Below are 17,241 nucleotides of genomic sequence, written 5' to 3'. Positions count from 1 at the left end.
CAAAAGGCTGTGGAAGCTCAGTCGTTGAGTCTATTTAAGACAGAGATCGATAGAATTTTGGATATTAAGGGAATCAAGGGATATGGGGACAATGCAGGAAAGTGGAGTTGAGGTAGAAGATCGGCCATGATCTCATTGAATGGTGGAGCAGGCTCGAGGGGTCAAATGGCTGACTCCTGCTCCTAATTCTTATGTTCTCAATACTGGTGTACTACCAGACTCAATTGAACAAGCCACATTTCTCCATCAGGACGGTCACATTAAATCCATTAGTAGCACACACTGGGGGAGGGCAGATTTGATATAATTTGGAATCAAAATCTGAAGGTCCGTCAACTGGAAAAAGGTTCATGTGTGACTTTAATCATCCCACTTATTCTCTGGGGTTTTTTTTCCTGTCAGCGATATAGCAAATTACAGGGGAGCGAGGAATTACTGCCTCTTCCTTTGGTCTGCAGTTGAACAAAGACTGCTCCCCAAATTGTATTCAAAAGATCAAAATAACTTAAGTGCTTGGTAGGAGATTTCAGGTGAAGGCATTTATTCAGATGGGTATTTTTCACACCGATTCGGAATATTTTGAAAAGAAACAAATTTTAACAGTAACATGCTGAACATAAGCAATACTGCAACATGACTAAGCCACTACTAGTTATATCCTTCAAAAGGTATCTCCCAGTAACACTATCCAAAATTTGGCCATTTTGGCTTAGCTCGAACACTTTTCTTCATAGTCACTGAAACTTCAAGTATTTCTGTAGGAAGACATTGATTGCTTCTCTTCTCTTCCCCTGCGCCCCCCGCCCCCCAAACACAGTCATTACACGCAAGCATTTAAGTATCTGGAAGAAGAAAAAAACGACGCTGTCCGCAGCAAGTGTAGAAAGAGAAATATTTAAAAAAATAAATGTTGATTTCCAGATCATGCTAAAACCTGCAGCTCTGATCACTGAAAACATTTTCATTCTACTACAATGTTAATTTGCTAGCTAGTCAACTCTAATAAGGCACACATCTAAAATTAATAGTAAAATAAGCCATTGTTTTAAATGATCCCTATTGCAGGTTTTAACATTAAAGTTATAACTTTCTGCTGTATACTGAAACAAAAAACCGACAAATTTTGATTAAAAAATAAAAGCCAAGTACTGCAGATGCTGGTAATCTGAACCAAGAACAAAGTATCAACGTTTGGAGCGCAGTTAAGACCGTGTCTTGGGCAATCCCATTAAACTGAGAACTTAATGCTAAATTGCAATTTGAGGAGACTCAGTTGTAAACTATTAAAAGTGACTACATAGCATGGCAGTATTGTCTGTGTTTGTCATGTGATAAGGTGTACATTTCCCTTCAAAGTTTGGCAGGTCACCAGATCAACTGAGGGGATACCATCTCCCAGTTTCCACATTTTGTTAGCAACACATTAAAACGAATAAATTAACATTTGCTCGTATTTCCTTTTGTTACTGCATGTAGCGTGTGCTCTGTGCCGCATTCAGTATACACATTTTATTAGCCGAACGTATCTACAGAAAACATATACATTACAAATATATACACATTCCCTTCAAAAAGAGCTTCCTGAAATTTTCAGAAGGCCCCCCAAAAAATCCTGTGTTCCAAGAGGAAAATGCTATCACAAATTAAATTTGCAAGTTTTCATCATCAAAATAAATAGTGATGTCTAGAGACCAATGCATAGATATCACTGCACAGATTACCGGCAGAAACAAAAAATGACTTTTTTGCCAATTTCCCACCACATGCCCGCCCGCCCCTCCCCCCCCCCCACCCTCCGCCCCACACTCATTTTCTGTCGGTGGTGACTCTTGCTGTGTGGTAGTTTCACAGGCAGTGCCAGCCCTCTAAGTAGCTTGCCCAAGTGGCCAGTCTTAAGGTGTGAGCCTGGACTGAGTGCCAGCATACCATGGAGGGTATCGTCAGTGTTTGATATCACCCCGTGCCCACTCTGTACAGAAGTCACTAAACAGCAATCAGGAGCAGGAACCCTGGTAACTTTATCTCCAGTTCGCCCAGGGACATTAGCGCCAGTTTATAGCACCCGAACTGCCACCCCCTCCCCCCACCCCACCCCCCCGGGTTCAGATCCAGAGCAGATCTCATCTTTGTACTCTACATAAAACAGTGTCTAATCTGGTCAGTGACTACCCACATTTTCTCCTAGTTTCATAATGTGGCTCATTATGACGATATTGCAGTGCAACAAAACAGAATCCTTCCATTGCTGAGTGTCCGTTTATTTTCAACGCTATCCCAAAACATGAACAATCAGCTCATACGTGGTCATCATTATGGCGGTGTTTGGAATCTGGCGGATAAGCTGAGCTTGCAGTCCTCTGTAGAAGGCACTGTAACCTTCCTCTATTGCCACTAGCCGTGCAGTTTGCAAAAATGTCTTGTACTTTGTGCCTTCCTCCCGTAACCGTGTCCTTATTACCTCTGGAAAAATAAAGGGGAAAAATAACTGGAATGCCAAGCTTGTTCTGGTCAGTATTCACTTCGACACTCCTCTCACCATAACTGGAGTTGACCCACAAGAAACAGTAGCAATCCTGTTCCTTAAGCAAGTGCCAATTGTTCCGATGCAATTCCGGACAGCGAGTCTCTTACCAAAGACGAATACGATCTGTCCTCACTGTCCAGCTGAACTCACTGAATTCAGCTGATTAGTTAACACTGGACCAGGGTTGACATAAGAAATAGGAGCAGGAGTCGGCCATTCGGCTCCTCGAGCCTGCTCCGCCATTCAATAAGATTCCTGGCTGATCGGATCTTGGCCTCAACTCCACTTCCCTGCCCGCTCCCCATAACCCTTCACTCAATTCAAAAATCTATCGCCGCCTTAAATATATTCAATGAGCCAGCCTCCACAGCTCTCTGGGCAGAGAATTCCACAGATTTACAACCCTTGGAGAGAAGAAATTCCTCCTCATCTCAGTTCTAAATGGGCGACCCCTTATTCTTAAACTATGCCCCCTAGTTCTAGGCTCCCCCACGAGGGGAAACATTCTCTCTGCATCTACCCTGTCGAGCCCCCTCAGTATCTTATATGTTTCAATAAGATCATCTGTCATTCTTCTAAACTCCAATGAGTATAGGCCCAACCTGCTCAACCTTTCTTCATAAGACAACCCCTTCATCTCGGGAACCTTCTCTGAACTGCCTGCAATGCAAGTATATCCCTCCTTAAATAAGGAGGCCCAAACTGCATGCAGCCACGTAATACCCTGTCACATAATTCATGCGATTGATGAAAGGAGGCCTCCAAAAAAGTTGGTCATGCTGTGCCACCGAGCCACAGCAGAGTACAAAAAACAAGCGCAGTTCGGTTTCCTGATTAACTTGTTTGGCAGCTCCACTTGACTTTCATGCATTTTTGAAAGTCAATGCTGCAGATTCAAAGTCACAAAAATGAAGCAGTGTAGCACAATAAAAGGGTAATGGCCATGTTCCCATTAAGCTGCGCAGTGCTCCAATGAACCTGCGCAGTCAGCTATTCATGGAAAGCACGCACATGCGCGGCATCTTGAATGGGCTGCATGGTACCAAAAATTTTTTTTAAAGAGGGAACATTGGTAATGGCAATATCCCAATGTTAAACTTATTCAAGATTCAACATAAACTTTGTTCTAACAATCTGCAACATGCATATTATAGAAAAATGGAAAATAGGTGCAGGAGTAGGCCATTCTGCCCTTCGAGCCTGCACCACCATTCAATATGATCATGGCTGATCGTTCACCTCAGTACCCCTTTCCTGCTTTCTCTCCATACCCCTTGATCCCTTTAGCCGTCAGGGCCATATCTAACTCCCTCTTGAATAGATCTAATGAACTGGCGTCAACAACTCTCTGCGGCAGGGAATTCCAGAGATTAACAACTCTCAGTGAAGAAGTTTCTCCTCATCTCAGTCCTAAATGGCTTACCCCTTATCCTTAGGCAATGACCCCTGGTTCTGGATTTTCCCAACATCGGGAACATTCTTCCTGCATCTAACCTGTCCAGTCCCATCAGAATTTTGTGTGTTTCTATGAGATCCCCTCTCATCCTTCTAAACACCAGTGAATATAAGCCTAGTCAATCCAGTCTCTCCTCATACGTCAGTCCCGCCATCCCGGGAATCAGTCTGGTGAACCTTCGTTGCACTCCCTCAATAGCAAGAACATCCTTCCTTCGTTAGGGAGTTAGATATGGCCCTGATGTCTAAAAAGGATCAAGGAGTATGGAGAGAAAGCAGGAAAGGGGTACTGAGGTGACTGATCAGCCATGATCTTATTACACTGCTTTGTGGAAGAAACCCTCATTATCTCCTTCAAATCAGGTCTTGGTTTTACAATTTGCTTAAACAGAATGTAACAACACGAGCTGGTGGCATTGAGAGAGAATCTGAGCCAACATTTCGCCTCAATTCCATTGGCTGTCCTGTGGCAGAGAATCCAGGGCAACGTTGAACAAATGAAAAGGGTAAAAACATGGACACTTACCATGAGGGTAAGCAGTGCAAGACGCACAAGTCTTTGAAAAGCCAGCAGCTATCATTAATCCTAGAAAATCTGAAGCACTCTTGTCATTCTCCCGCACAGTGAACCTCCACTCCTCTAAATGTTTCTTCAAGGCTTCATAAATAACAAAATGAATCACAGTCTCGGAGATCCCAGCATACGAGGCTGTCAAACCTCTGTAAAAACCCTTGAATCCTTCAGTTTGATAAACGTGCTTTGCGCACTGGAAAGCATTTGTTGCTTTCTCACCTCGTTTCCTACAAACAGAAAATGAGGATCCAATTAAGACAGTGAAGATTACGCACTTGCTATTACAACTGGACTGCACATACCCACAAACACATGCATCAGTGCAACCTACCTGCTTTCCAGCTGCATTCTTGTCTTGACCAACCAAATAGGGTTCATCAACGTGTTGGTAATAAAACCTAGTGTATTAAAAGAAGGTACATTTATTTCTATTTCACATTTTCTGAAATATGATCACAAATGCAACGATTAAGTAATGCCGTGACTATGTCAGTGTGTCCATCAGCTTCAGGGTTTAATATTTTAAATACAATTCATTAATAGCAAGCAAACATTTTGGGGCAGAATTTCTGACGTCCCAGGCCCGTACAAAGTCCCTACGGACCCGGGAAAGCATCGAAAAAGCCGGTTTTCAGCATGCAATGCGCATGCGCTGAAAACTGGCTTTTCCGATCTGTCAAGCTGGAGCCTGACAGATCGTAGCCAGATTGGGAGCGAGGTCATTTGTACAGGCAAGATTGGGCTATTTGCCCACATCTTGCCCGGCAAATGCCCTCAAAAATCTTGCGCCTGAAAAAGCAGGCGCATAACCTACTGTTACAGGCGCAAATGTTTTAAAACACACAAAAAGAATTGTAAAATAAAATTATAAACAGTTTATTGTTTAAAAACCCTCCCCACTATGGTAAATTTATTTTTAACCATAATTTTAAAAAGTTTTTTTTGTAAATCGGGAAAATATTTTATTTTTATAAAGACACGAATAACTTTAATTTCAATTTATTTTAAATATGTGTGGTCTGTTTATTTTTTATTATTTTGTGTGATTGCTTTTGTTCCCATTAATAGCACTGAGAACTGGTGGATACGGGAATCTCAGTACTATTAATGGGAACCTGTGAAATACTTACCTGATTGGCTGTGCTGTCACACATGACTGCATCTTCTGCGTGGGACGGGAGTGCGCTTCGCAGTGCAGGAGGAGAAGGCCTCCCCATCGGAAATCAAGGCGCCTCCTAGACCACCAGGTAAATTCGTAAAAGATATCCAGTGAGGAGGCAATTGTCCGCGGGAAGACCCCCAGAGGAATTCCTGGGCCAAGAAATAGGAGCAGGAGCAGGCCATTTGGCCCCTCGAGCCGCCTCTGCCATTCAATGAGGTCATGGCTGATCTGATCTTGACCTCAACTCCACTTCCCTGCCCGTTCCCCATAACCCTCGACTCCCTTATCGTCCAAAACAGCAGTTACATTGCTGTACATGAAAGTTAGAGTTCACAATACTCATTTGTTGATAAAGGGTCAAAATAAAACTTTGATTAATAAAAATAGTACACGCAGATAACCAATGGCAAGACAGCGTTCAGGTTCTGGGAAGAGACATAAAACTCTACTCTCCTTTGCACCTTCACTCTTAAATGACCATTTTAGGTTTATACTTGATCATTAATTCAAACTTACTTGCAAAACCAGCAGAACACATGTTGACAACATTAGAGTGTGGTACAAAGACTGAATTACATTTCTCCTTGGCTTTTGAATAAGCAGCAAAGTAGATCGCTCTGTGGAAACACAAATTTATCGTACATAATTGGTAATAGGCGGATTGAATGATTAAATAATAATCTGGGTGAACATTAGAACTGGGGATTTAAAGTCAAGAATGCATTTTATAGCTTTAGATATTGACAATGCCAGCAAATACCGTTAGTTTCAGCCTCTAGTACATTAGGCTGATGCAGATCATTTTTAAAATTTACTTCAAAATACAGAATTTAGATTCAGACTGTACGCTCTATAATTTGTACTTTTTTTTGTAATAACACATTTAGTGCCATTGGGGAAAAATCAATGTTGATCTTCAGTGACAGACACATTAAAGGAGAAGGTAACTATGATTAGTCCATACTCCTTTACATGTCTCGGGTGTTTTTGAAAACAATTTTTTCCTTGAAGGGTGGGGAGAGAGAAATTGATAAAAGTCTCGGGGGCAGATTTTCGGTTTCTCTCGGCTCCGTTTTGCGCCCCCGAGCGGCGGCAATGGCGGGGGTGAGGTGTTCTTGGTGGGCGGTCAGCCTCCAGCGCCCCGCGGCGATCTTCGGGTTGGGTTTCGCGGCGGCGCGGAGCAGCACCGCCCGGAAGAGCTGCGCCCGGTGTGCAAAGCCCCCAGTTACAACACCGGCGCGAGCTTTGACTCCCGCCCGACCCACAGTCCGCCTCGCAGTGACCGCCTGGGAAATCAGGGCAGTCCAACGATACCGACAGTGGAGAGGTAGGGCTCCTAAGGCAAGTGCAAGTGTTTATTCTTGGAATTTTTTTTGCGATGTGTGTTGTGGTAGCGTGGGCAATGTTTTGGGAATGTTTTTGTGGGTTTTTTTTTCAGGTCTCCCCCCCGATCCCCCTAGCTCGGGAGTTTCCCATCCTAACACCTAAGAGAGGTGTACAATGCCTCCCTTACCGCTGCGCCCCGCCTCAGGGCCCAGCTGCCCAAACTTACTTACTGAGGCACAAACTGTTCCTGGGCGCTAACGTTACTTGTCCCGCCGCCATTATCGCCCCCAAAACATCAAAGCCGAAAATCCAGCTCTCATGGACCCCAGGAGACAACAATCTCATTGAAGTGAAGCAATGCACACCAGCATCAGCCGTTAGGATCCCAGCAAAGACTACCGAGTGCATTTGGTTGGTTTCTAGATTTAGCTCAATCGCTCCCGGCTCAGTCTGGACTGATGTGAATGTAGTTGCTCAGTCAGAGCAACTACATTCACATCAGTGGCCCAATATACTGCGAGGAGCCCTTTGACTGGCATCAGAACTTATCTGTACAGTTACCATCCCCTTTAAAAGGGTTACACCATACTTACACTCACTAAAAAAAGGTGGCTCGGTAGGTAGATGCACTGTAGAGACCAGAATGTTCCCAGTCTATGCTGATCCGAGCCAGGGCACCAATTGCCCTCCGTGTCCCTGGGCTGAGGTTACATGGCAAAGAGGAGCTGGTGAACCAACAGGGCGATACGGTGGGGTATGTCACCAGTTTGTCCATGATTCCTTTCCACAACCAGTTCCAATAGCGTGCCGACAGGAGAAGCTCATATTGGAAGCCAATCGCTTCCACAAGCAAGATAACAAAAAGAAAACCCAGCCTAAACCACTCTCCCACATGTCTGAGCTTCTTCCTCCTCAAGGAAGAAATGATGATAGGTGGTTTGGAAGGACCTATTTCTTAGTGGAGTGGTCAATAAACTGGGGGCATAGATTTAAAAGTAGTTGGTAGGAGGTTAAAGGGGAGTTGAGGAAACATTTCTTCACCCAGAGGGTGGTGGGGGCCTGGAACTCATTGCCTGAAAGGGTGATAGAGGCAGAAACCCTCACCACATTAAAAAGGTTATTTGGATGTGTACTTAGAGGCACCTAAAGGGCTACAGAACTAGTGCTGGAAGATGGGCTTAGGCTGGGTAGCTCTTTTGCGACCGGCATGGACACGATAGGCCGAATGGGCCCCTTCTGTGTCGTAATTTTCTATGGTTCCAGGATTCAGGCTGGTACCAGCAGATGTTTGGGTGAAGAGTGTTGTGGCTTCTCAGTAGGAGAATGGCATGTCTTGACACAGGAAAGAGGCCGGCTCCTTTTTATAGTAACATAGGGCCCAAGTTGCCACAAGAAAAAAAACGGGCGCCCCTCCGAGCTGGGCGCCCGTTTTTCGCGCCTAAAAAAATCCTCGGTATTCTCCACCTACTTACAGGTCCTCTGACCCTCAGCGCAGCCAGCACGAGCTGTGTGCAGAAAACAGTGCCAGGACCTCTGCACATGCGCGCTACAGTCGGCATGCAAGTGCAGTAGCTCCAGGCACCGAACTGTGTGGGAGGGGCCTGAAGCACGCAGCCCCTAGCCCTGGCTGAATGGCCTCACTGGGGCTACGTGAATAAGGCTCCTCCCAAGACCCGACACCCGCTCCCCCCCCCACCCCCCAACCAGATACCCGCTCCCCCCCCCCCCCGACTGACCTGTGTTCTGTCTGGGCTCACACCAGAACAGCCATTTGGCAAGGTACAGTCTAGTCCGTAAGAACATAAGAATTAGGAACAGGAGTAGGCCATCTAGCCCCTCGAGCCTGCTCCACCACTCAAGATCATGGCTGATCTGGCCGTGGACTCAGCTCCACTTACCCGCCCGCTCCCCATAACCCTTAATGGTTAAAAATCTATCTGTGATTTGAATACATTCAATGAGCTAGCCTCAACTGCTTCCCTGGACAGAGAATTCCACAGATTCACAACCCTCTGGGAGAAGAAATTCCTTCTCAACTCGGTTTTAAATTGGCTCTCCCGTATTTTGAGGCTGTGCCCCCTAGTTCTAGTCTCCCCGACCAGTGGAAACAACCTCTCTGCCTCTATCTTGTCTATCCCTTTCATTATTTTAAATGTTTCTATAAGATCACCCCTCATCCTTCTGAACTCCAACGAGTAAAGAACCAGTCTACTCAATCTATCATCATAAGGTAACCCCCTCATCTCCGGAATCAGCCGAGTGAATCATCACTGTACCCCCTCCAAAGCTAGTATATCCTTCCTTAAGTAAGGTGACCAAAACTGCATGCAGTACTCCAGGTGCAGCCTCACCAATACCTTGTACAGTTGCAGCAGGACCTCCCTGCTTTTGTACTCCATCCCTCTCGCAATGAAGGCCAACATTCCATTCGCCTTCCTGATTACCTGCTGCACCTGCAAACTAACTTTTTGGGATTCATGCACAAGGACCACCAGGTCCCTCTGCACCGCAGCATGTTGTAATTTCTCCCCATTCACATAATATTCCATTTTACTGTTTTTTTTCCCCAAGGTGGATGACCTCACATTTTCCAACATTGTATTCCATCTGCCAAACCTTAGCCCATTCGCTTAACCTATCTAAATCTCTTTGCAGCCTCTGTGTCCTCTACACAACCTGCTTTCCCACTAATCTTTGTGTCATCTGCAAATTTTGTTACACTACACTCTGTCCCCTCTTCCAGGTCATCTATGTATATTGTAAACAGTTGTGGTCCCAGCACCGATCCCTGTGGCACACCACGAACCACCGATTTCCAACCCGAAAAAGGACCCATTTATCCCGACTCTCTGCTTTCTGTTAGCCAGCCAATTCTCTATCCATGCTAATACATTTCCTTTGACTCTGCGTACCTTTATCTTCTGCAGTAACCTTTTGTGTGCCACCTTATCGAATGCCTTTTGGAAATCTAAATACACCACATCCATGGGTACACCTCTATCCACCATGCTTGTTATATCCTCAAAGAATTCCAGTAAATTAGTTAAACATGATTTTCACTTCATGAATCCATGTTGCTTCTGCTTGATTGCACCATTCCTATCTAGATGTCCCGCTATTTCTCCTTAATGATAGCTTCAAGCATTTTCCCCACTACAGATGTTAAACTAACCGGCCTATAGTTACCTGCCTTTTGTTAAACAGAGGCATTACATTAGCTGCTTTCCAATCCGATGGTACCGCCCCAGAGTCCAGAGAATTTTAGTAGATTATAATGAATACATCTGCTATAACTTCCGCCATCTCTTTTAATATCCTGGGATGCATTTCATCAGGACCAGGGGACTTGTCTACTTTGAGTCCCATTAGCCTGTCCAGCACTACCCCCCTAGTGATAGTGATTGTCTCAAGGTCCTCCCTTCCCACATTCCTGTGACCAGCAATTTTTGGCATGGTTTTTGTGTCTTCCACTGTGAAGCAAAATAATTGTTTAAGGTCTCAGCCATTTCCACATTTGCCATTATTAAATCCCCCTTCTCATCTTCTAAGGGACCAACATTTACTTTAGTCACTCTTTTCCGTTTTATATATCGGTAAAAGCTTTTACTATCTGTTTTTATGTTTTGCGCAAGTTTACTTTCGTAATCTATCTTTCCTTTCTTTATTGCTTTCTTAGTCATTCTTTGCTGTCGTTTAAAATTTTCCCAATCTTCTAGTTTCCCACTAACCTTGGCCACCTTATACGCATTGGTTTTTAATTTGATACTCTCCTTTATTTCCTTGGTTATCCCCACGGCTGATTATCCCTTCTCTTACCGCCCTTCTTTTTCACTGGACCGGTTGGGTAAAGATCCCTCGCACAAATCTGCCTGCAATTAGTCTCGGGCGGGGGCCATGGGATATAGCTGGAGTGAAAAATAGAAATGCTGCACTGATGCAATGGGAGCCTTCATTGCTACAAAACTGGGAATTAAACCTGCATCTCGTCCGCACCATACCTGATCAGAAAGTCAAAGCTGAATTGCAAAATGAGGCCCATTGTTCATCATTAGCAGCGCTCACTGAGCTGCCACTTTGTCCCCAACAAAATCTATTGACAACTGTTTGATATGTTGAAACTACTGATTTCTGTTTGGAGTCTAATGAGTTAAGTTAGTACCCAGCACTGCATGCGAAAGTCACATCTGCCTGCCAAGAAACAATTGTGTACTGTGGCTCCTTACGCTATAAATAAAATCATTTGCTTACAGAACTAATAATTCAGGTTTATTTCACTGCACCGCAATCCCCAACCACAATGAAACTTTAGTAGCTGAATGCCAACAGTGGTATTCACCCTTCTGACTACTCATTAAAATCTCTAGAGGTCTTTGAATGTCCAAGTTATATCAGATTTATATAATTATATAATTGCAATGCGACTTTTTCCCCATTATTTTTGTTTTTGGGGAGAGTATTTGGTTAACATTGGTCAAAATTTATCAAAATGACAGTGTAAAATAGTTACATAAACGTACACTTTCAAACCCAACCTCTCAGAATACAAGGCACAAGCCACAACCAGATGAGGGAGTGTCAGCAGGCCTTTACAAACATGCTCATGTCTATCCTCACCTCAAGCACGCGCACACCTTCCTGCAGGGGGCACTGGATAAACCATCAGGAGTGGAACCCGGACTGATTTTTACTCTGGCCCAGGAGCGTGCAGGCTAACTGCAAGGCCAATGTTGTCCTGGCTCAGACAAGCCAAGAACAAAATAGGAGCAGGCCCCTCGAGCCGGCTCTGCCATTCAATCAGATCATGGCTGATCATCGACCTCAACTCCACTTTCCCGCTTGATCACCATATCCCTCAATTTCCTGAGACTCCAAAAATCTTATCAGACCAGAATTCACATGGCACATGCAAAGTAACCAAACAGAGAGCAGAGAATTTGTTTCCCTTCAAGTTGAAGAGTTAAGTTTACCTGGATGGAGCGACGCCAATCAAGTTGGGTCCCAGTCCTCTGAAAAGTGACCTCGGTCCCTCCTTTTCCAGAATAGATCTGCAAAAGTTGGGATATAAAGTTAGTGTGTGTTATGAAATAAAAGAACAAATCAGCTGAACATCTGCAACCTTCCTATATCAATGGCTGTTTAAAGCTTTAAGATGTAGCTTTAGTACTAAAGTACCTACTGTCGACTCGGCGTACACAAATCCCCTCCCACTTTCGAGCTCCATCTCTTCCTTCATGACCCTGCTAAAATCCTACCTCTTTGACCAAGCTTTTGGCAGCTGTCCTAATAACGTCTTCTTTGGCTTAGGGCACAGTTTTTTTGGATCACTGCTCTGTGAAAAGCTTTCCCCCCCCCCCCCATATTAAAAGGCGCTATATAAACTATTGTTCTTGTTGTTAGATAATTGAATTAGGGAGTGCCAACATCAATTCAGTCCCCATTTAAAAATCATACATTCTGCCAGCGCTATATAAATGCAATTTGTTGTTGTTTCTCCTCCCCCACCCTCTATCAAATCCAGGATTCTCCTAGTGTGGAGTTCTGGTTGTAGGCCCATTGGCCTGGATTTTAACCTCCCCCCTCGTGAGAATAGCGCACGGGAGGGGTTAAGATTAGACTGAGTCAACTGAGGCCACTGTTCCTGCCCTGCGGCATTTCACCTTCACCGACTTTCAAGTCAAGACTCCAGCTACAGGCAGGCGGGAGGGGCCTACAATTTAAAAGTCATCGGTGCCTTGACGTCATCTTAAGATTGAGTCAGGGGGGGGCTGGCGTTGTGTGAAATCTGACGGCCGGGCCACAGCTGGAGGCACCGACTGGCCAGAAGAGGCCAAGGTAAGTTTTGCGAGAACCTCTTGTGGGCCAGGAGGAGCAGGAGTGAATCCCCTCAGGTCCCGCAAGGAGTCCATGGGCCTCCCCAGCCCTGTCTCTTCCTCTGCAAGAGCTGGCTGTCGGCTGCCAAAGCCCTTGCACAATGCTGAGGGGTTATGCAGAGGACCGTTCCTTTGGTTCCCCGGCACCCCAAGACTCCCGGGCCGATTTCTTGCTCGTGCCCTGCCGGCCCTGACTGTTTCGGGCGGGTGGGTGTGCTGGAATTTTTAAATACTTCAGTAGCAAACCTTGTTGACTAGTTTGGAAACTTTCAAAATAATCTCCTCCGTCAGTCTGCAGGTGACAGATAAGGAGGGTGGACTGTACCACAAAACCTGGTGCTTTCACAAAGTTCTATTTGGGCAAATTGGCACGATACACATTGCAACACATTTATTCATCATCATAATCATCAAAGGCAGTCCCTCGGAATTGAGGAAGACTTGCTTCCACTCCTAAAGTGAGTCCTTTGGTGGCTGAACAGTCCAATATGAGAGCCATAGACCCGGTCACAGGTGGGACAGATATTCGGCGGGGGAAGGGGTGAGACTTATTTACCGCACGCTCCTTCCGCTGCCCGCGCCTGACCTCTTCATGCTCGCAGCGTTGAGACTCGAAGAGTTCAACGCCCTCCCAGATGCACTTTCTCCACCTAGGGCAGTCTTCGGCCAGGGTCTCCCAGGTGTCAGTGGTGATGTCGCACTTTACCAGGGAGGCTTTGAGGGTGTCCTTGTAACGTTTCCACTGCCTACCTTTGGCTCGTTTTTAGGGCGCTTTTAAGAAACTATTTCCGATCCGTACAGACACTAAAATGGTAGTGCAAATCTGTGGTCAGGGCCTGACCTAACCCAAGAACAAAGCGGTGAGAGAATTCCTGGAGCAATATTGGCTCAGTGACACTGCATGGAGTGTAAATCTGGTGGATTCCCTGAGCACTTTGCAAACTTGACCTTAAATTTAAATGGTTGGAAAGCAGAGATTCCCCTCTTCCCACTCTCAAGTGTTTACATTTCTGACTTTTGGGCGAGAACTCTGCAAATGTGTGTCCAGGCATTGACAGAGCTCTCTCCTAAATAGTACTGTTCAAATTACAGCAAGCAGAAACAAACAATGTCAACCGGTTTCTGCCTGGTTATTGTGCGAGCAAAAGTTTGCACTGCCAGGGTACCTTGATGTCCTTTCTAGGCTGTCAACAGGACCAGTACACGATGAATTAAAACCGCTTTCTGCTGAGCGTGGGATGAATTGTGCGAGGAGGCCTAAAGCAAGAATACCTCCACAGGAAAGGAGGATGGTGGAATTTGTGAAAGTTGTTCAGTCATGTCTGTGATGGTCTGGAATATGTCAGCTTGGTCACTTGTGTTTATGGGAATGATCAGAAGAGTCTATGGTAGGGCAATATAACTATGGCGATAAAATAAGTAGAAGAGTTAAGTGTATGTTTGTTTAGATCATGTAATTATTCTGTTGTCATTTGTGTGTATCTTTGATTTATTGGTGGTATGCATGCAATGTAGTGATCAAAGGTAAAATTAGTAGAAGAGATGTGAGTGAATCACCGTGTAACAATTCATACAGGTTCTTGGTATAGTATGATGTCTCAGCTCTCGTACTGGTTTTGTGAAGCATGCTGTTTCAATGAAGACCTGATCCTGCATTGCTACAACTGAATGTGTGCGTCATCTACCATTTAAAGTAACGAGACCAAAAGGAACAAGAAAGCAGTCCAACAGTTATGACGATGAGTCTCCAACCAGTCGCTGCAGTACACCTTAAAATCATTTGGTGGGTCTCAACTGGTCAAGCGAATAAAACCAGAATTACATCGGATATACGACACAACCAGGTCATTCAGCCCAACCAGTCCATGCCGCCGTTTTTGCTCCACTCGAACCTCCTCCCGTCTTTCCTCGTCTAAATCTATCAGCTTAACCCTCTATTCCCTTCTCCCTCATATGCTTGTCTAGCCTCCCCTTAAATGCATCGACACTATTCGCCTCAACCACTCCCCGTGGTAGCGAGTTCCACATTCTCACCACTCTCAGGGTAAAGAAGTTTCTTCTGAATTCCCGATTGGTTTACTTGGTGACTATCTTGTATTGATGGCCTCTAGTTATGCTCTTCCCCACACGTGGAAACATTCTCTCTGTATCCACTCTTTCATAATTTTAAAGACCTCTATTAAGCCATCCCTCAGCCTTCTTTTTTCCCCAAGAGAAAAGAGACCCAGCCCTGTTCATCCATTCCTGATATGTATACCCTCGCATTTCTGGTATCATCCTTGTAAATCTCTGCACTCTTGCCAGTGCCTCCATATCCTTTTTATAATATGACGACCAGAACTGTACGCAGTACTCCAAATGTGGTCTAACCAAGGTTCGATACAGGTTTTAGCATTATTTCCCTACTTTTCAATTCTACACCTCTAGAAATAAACTGTAGAAATGAACGTGAGCAATATGACTCTGCATAAGATATAATTAGTTGAATCTCCTTGTGGCTCCAAAGGGTAAATAATCCAATTGATGTGACACTGAGTCAGCTGATTGGACTTGGGATGTGGAGAGAGTATTAAAGTTAACCATAGAGTTTATAGATTAGAAATAAATCGCTAACTTTAGGAATTTCTTCTCTCAGAGGGTCGTGACTCTTTGGAATTCTCTACCCCAGAGAGCTGTGGAGGCTGGGTCATTGAATATATTTAAAGGTGGAGATAGAGATTTTTGAACGATAAGGGAGTCAAGGGTTATGGGGAGCAGGCGGGGAAGTGGAGTTGAGTCCATGATCAGATCAGCCATGGTCTTAGTGAATGGCGGAGCAGGCTCGAGGGGCCTACTCCTGTTCCTATTTCTTATGTTCTTAAACGGACATGTACCAATATTATTTTATAGTCGACAAAATTGTTCATCTTTGGAAACAACTTTTCAAGTTTTCTTAACATTTGCTAAAGGATAGAACACAGTTTAAAACACTAAAAGATAAACCACAAAGTCATTGCACCACAATGTGGCTCTTTTGTTCTCCTATCCAGATCCTTAATCATTAGAAATAAAATGATGATGAAATACCAACCACTGCCTGGCTCTGTAACTTTGCTGATAGATGAGCAGATCCCAAATACCAGGATCAATTAATATTTAACTTGAGTTGCACTGGCTGGGCAATAGTTGATCTGACCAGGGTATTGCGCGGAACATGTGCAGCAGCCTAGAATTGCACAGCCCACAATACGGAGAAGCTAATTCATTACTTTTATGAAGAAATGCAGAAAAACAGCAAAATCAAAACACAGGAGTAGGTCACTTACTTGAGAACTTGGAAAAGTCCTGGTACTACACGTGCTGGTCGAACAACCCCCGGTCCATTGATTGTGTTAAGGTTGACCTGCGGAATGTAGACCGGACGAAGTGTTAAGCCTGAGGACTGCAGCCTAGTCTTGATCACTTCCAACGGGCAAGTAACAATTGCTCCCACTGTTCCTCCACACCTGTGGATAGTGCAAAGAATGGAAAAAGAATGAGTTTAATTCACTTAGCTATTGGAGTACATATGAAACACAGGCATCAAGGGAGACAAGGGTTATGGGGAGGGGGCAGGGAAGTGGAGTTGAGGCCACGATCAGATCAGCCATGATCTTATTGAATGGCGGAGCAGGCTCGAGGGGTCGAATGGCCGACTCCTGCTCCTATTTCTTATGTTCTTATCAAATCAGACTGATCCATGGGTGAGCTTTATTTTTGGAGGAGATAAAGGCTTGTGATGAGAGAAAGACTTGCATTTATATAGCGCCTTTCTTTAAGAAAAAAACAACTAAAAGAGATGGAGGATAAAACCTCATCCATTCTAATTCTCCATAAACACCAACTCTTCCAAAACTCCATTACTTGTATCCAACCCTACAGATCCCACTCACCAATCAACTCATCCTTACTGACCTCCAGTGGCTCAACATCCCTTAGTATAATGGTGTCAAAATTCTCAGCTTTGTCGACAAAATTTCTCCATAGCCTTGTACCTGCCCAACACTAGAATCTGCTCCAGCCCTGCTAGTATCCTGCACTCTTAATTCTGGTTTACTGTGCATTCCTCCCTTTCTCCACTCAACCTTCAGTGGCAGAGCCTTCAGCCATCTTGCCTCTATAATCTGGAACTCTTTCCCCAAATCCTTCCACCTTGCAACATCTCGCATCATGTTCAAAAAGCCTCCATAAAGCCTGAACATCCCTCCCCTGCCCATGAATTGTGACGCCCGTCTATCAGTGATGTAATTCCCTCCGGCTTCAGGCAGGACTCTGTCAGGAAAAGCTATTGAGGCCCGGAGTTAAAATCTCC

At 44.7% G+C, this 17,241-nt stretch overlaps 1 protein-coding gene across 1 annotated transcript in view; it reads right to left on the bottom strand.

Moving 5' to 3' along the window:
• Nucleotides 1-1,791: 1,791 nt before the first annotated feature.
• slc25a33 (solute carrier family 25 member 33) overlaps nucleotides 1,792-17,241 on the bottom strand; it is a 33,061-nt gene continuing 17,611 nt past the window's right edge. The window contains exons 2-7 of the mRNA XM_070860510.1: nucleotides 16,217-16,396; nucleotides 12,009-12,086; nucleotides 6,232-6,332; nucleotides 4,885-4,951; nucleotides 4,506-4,780; nucleotides 1,792-2,460 (exon numbers count right to left, since the gene is read on the bottom strand). Of these exons, the coding sequence (XP_070716611.1) occupies nucleotides 2,270-2,460; nucleotides 4,506-4,780; nucleotides 4,885-4,951; nucleotides 6,232-6,332; nucleotides 12,009-12,086; nucleotides 16,217-16,396 (892 nt within the window). The 3' untranslated portion in view covers nucleotides 1,792-2,269. The remainder of the gene's footprint in view (nucleotides 2,461-4,505; nucleotides 4,781-4,884; nucleotides 4,952-6,231; nucleotides 6,333-12,008; nucleotides 12,087-16,216; nucleotides 16,397-17,241) is intronic.

This window comes from Pristiophorus japonicus, chromosome 18 (assembly GCF_044704955.1).
Source record: "Pristiophorus japonicus isolate sPriJap1 chromosome 18, sPriJap1.hap1, whole genome shotgun sequence".
NCBI classification, from domain to species: Eukaryota; Metazoa; Chordata; class Chondrichthyes; family Pristiophoridae; genus Pristiophorus; species Pristiophorus japonicus.
The sequence above is the reverse complement of the archived record's forward strand: the minus strand, read 5'-3'. Positions and strand labels throughout refer to the sequence as shown.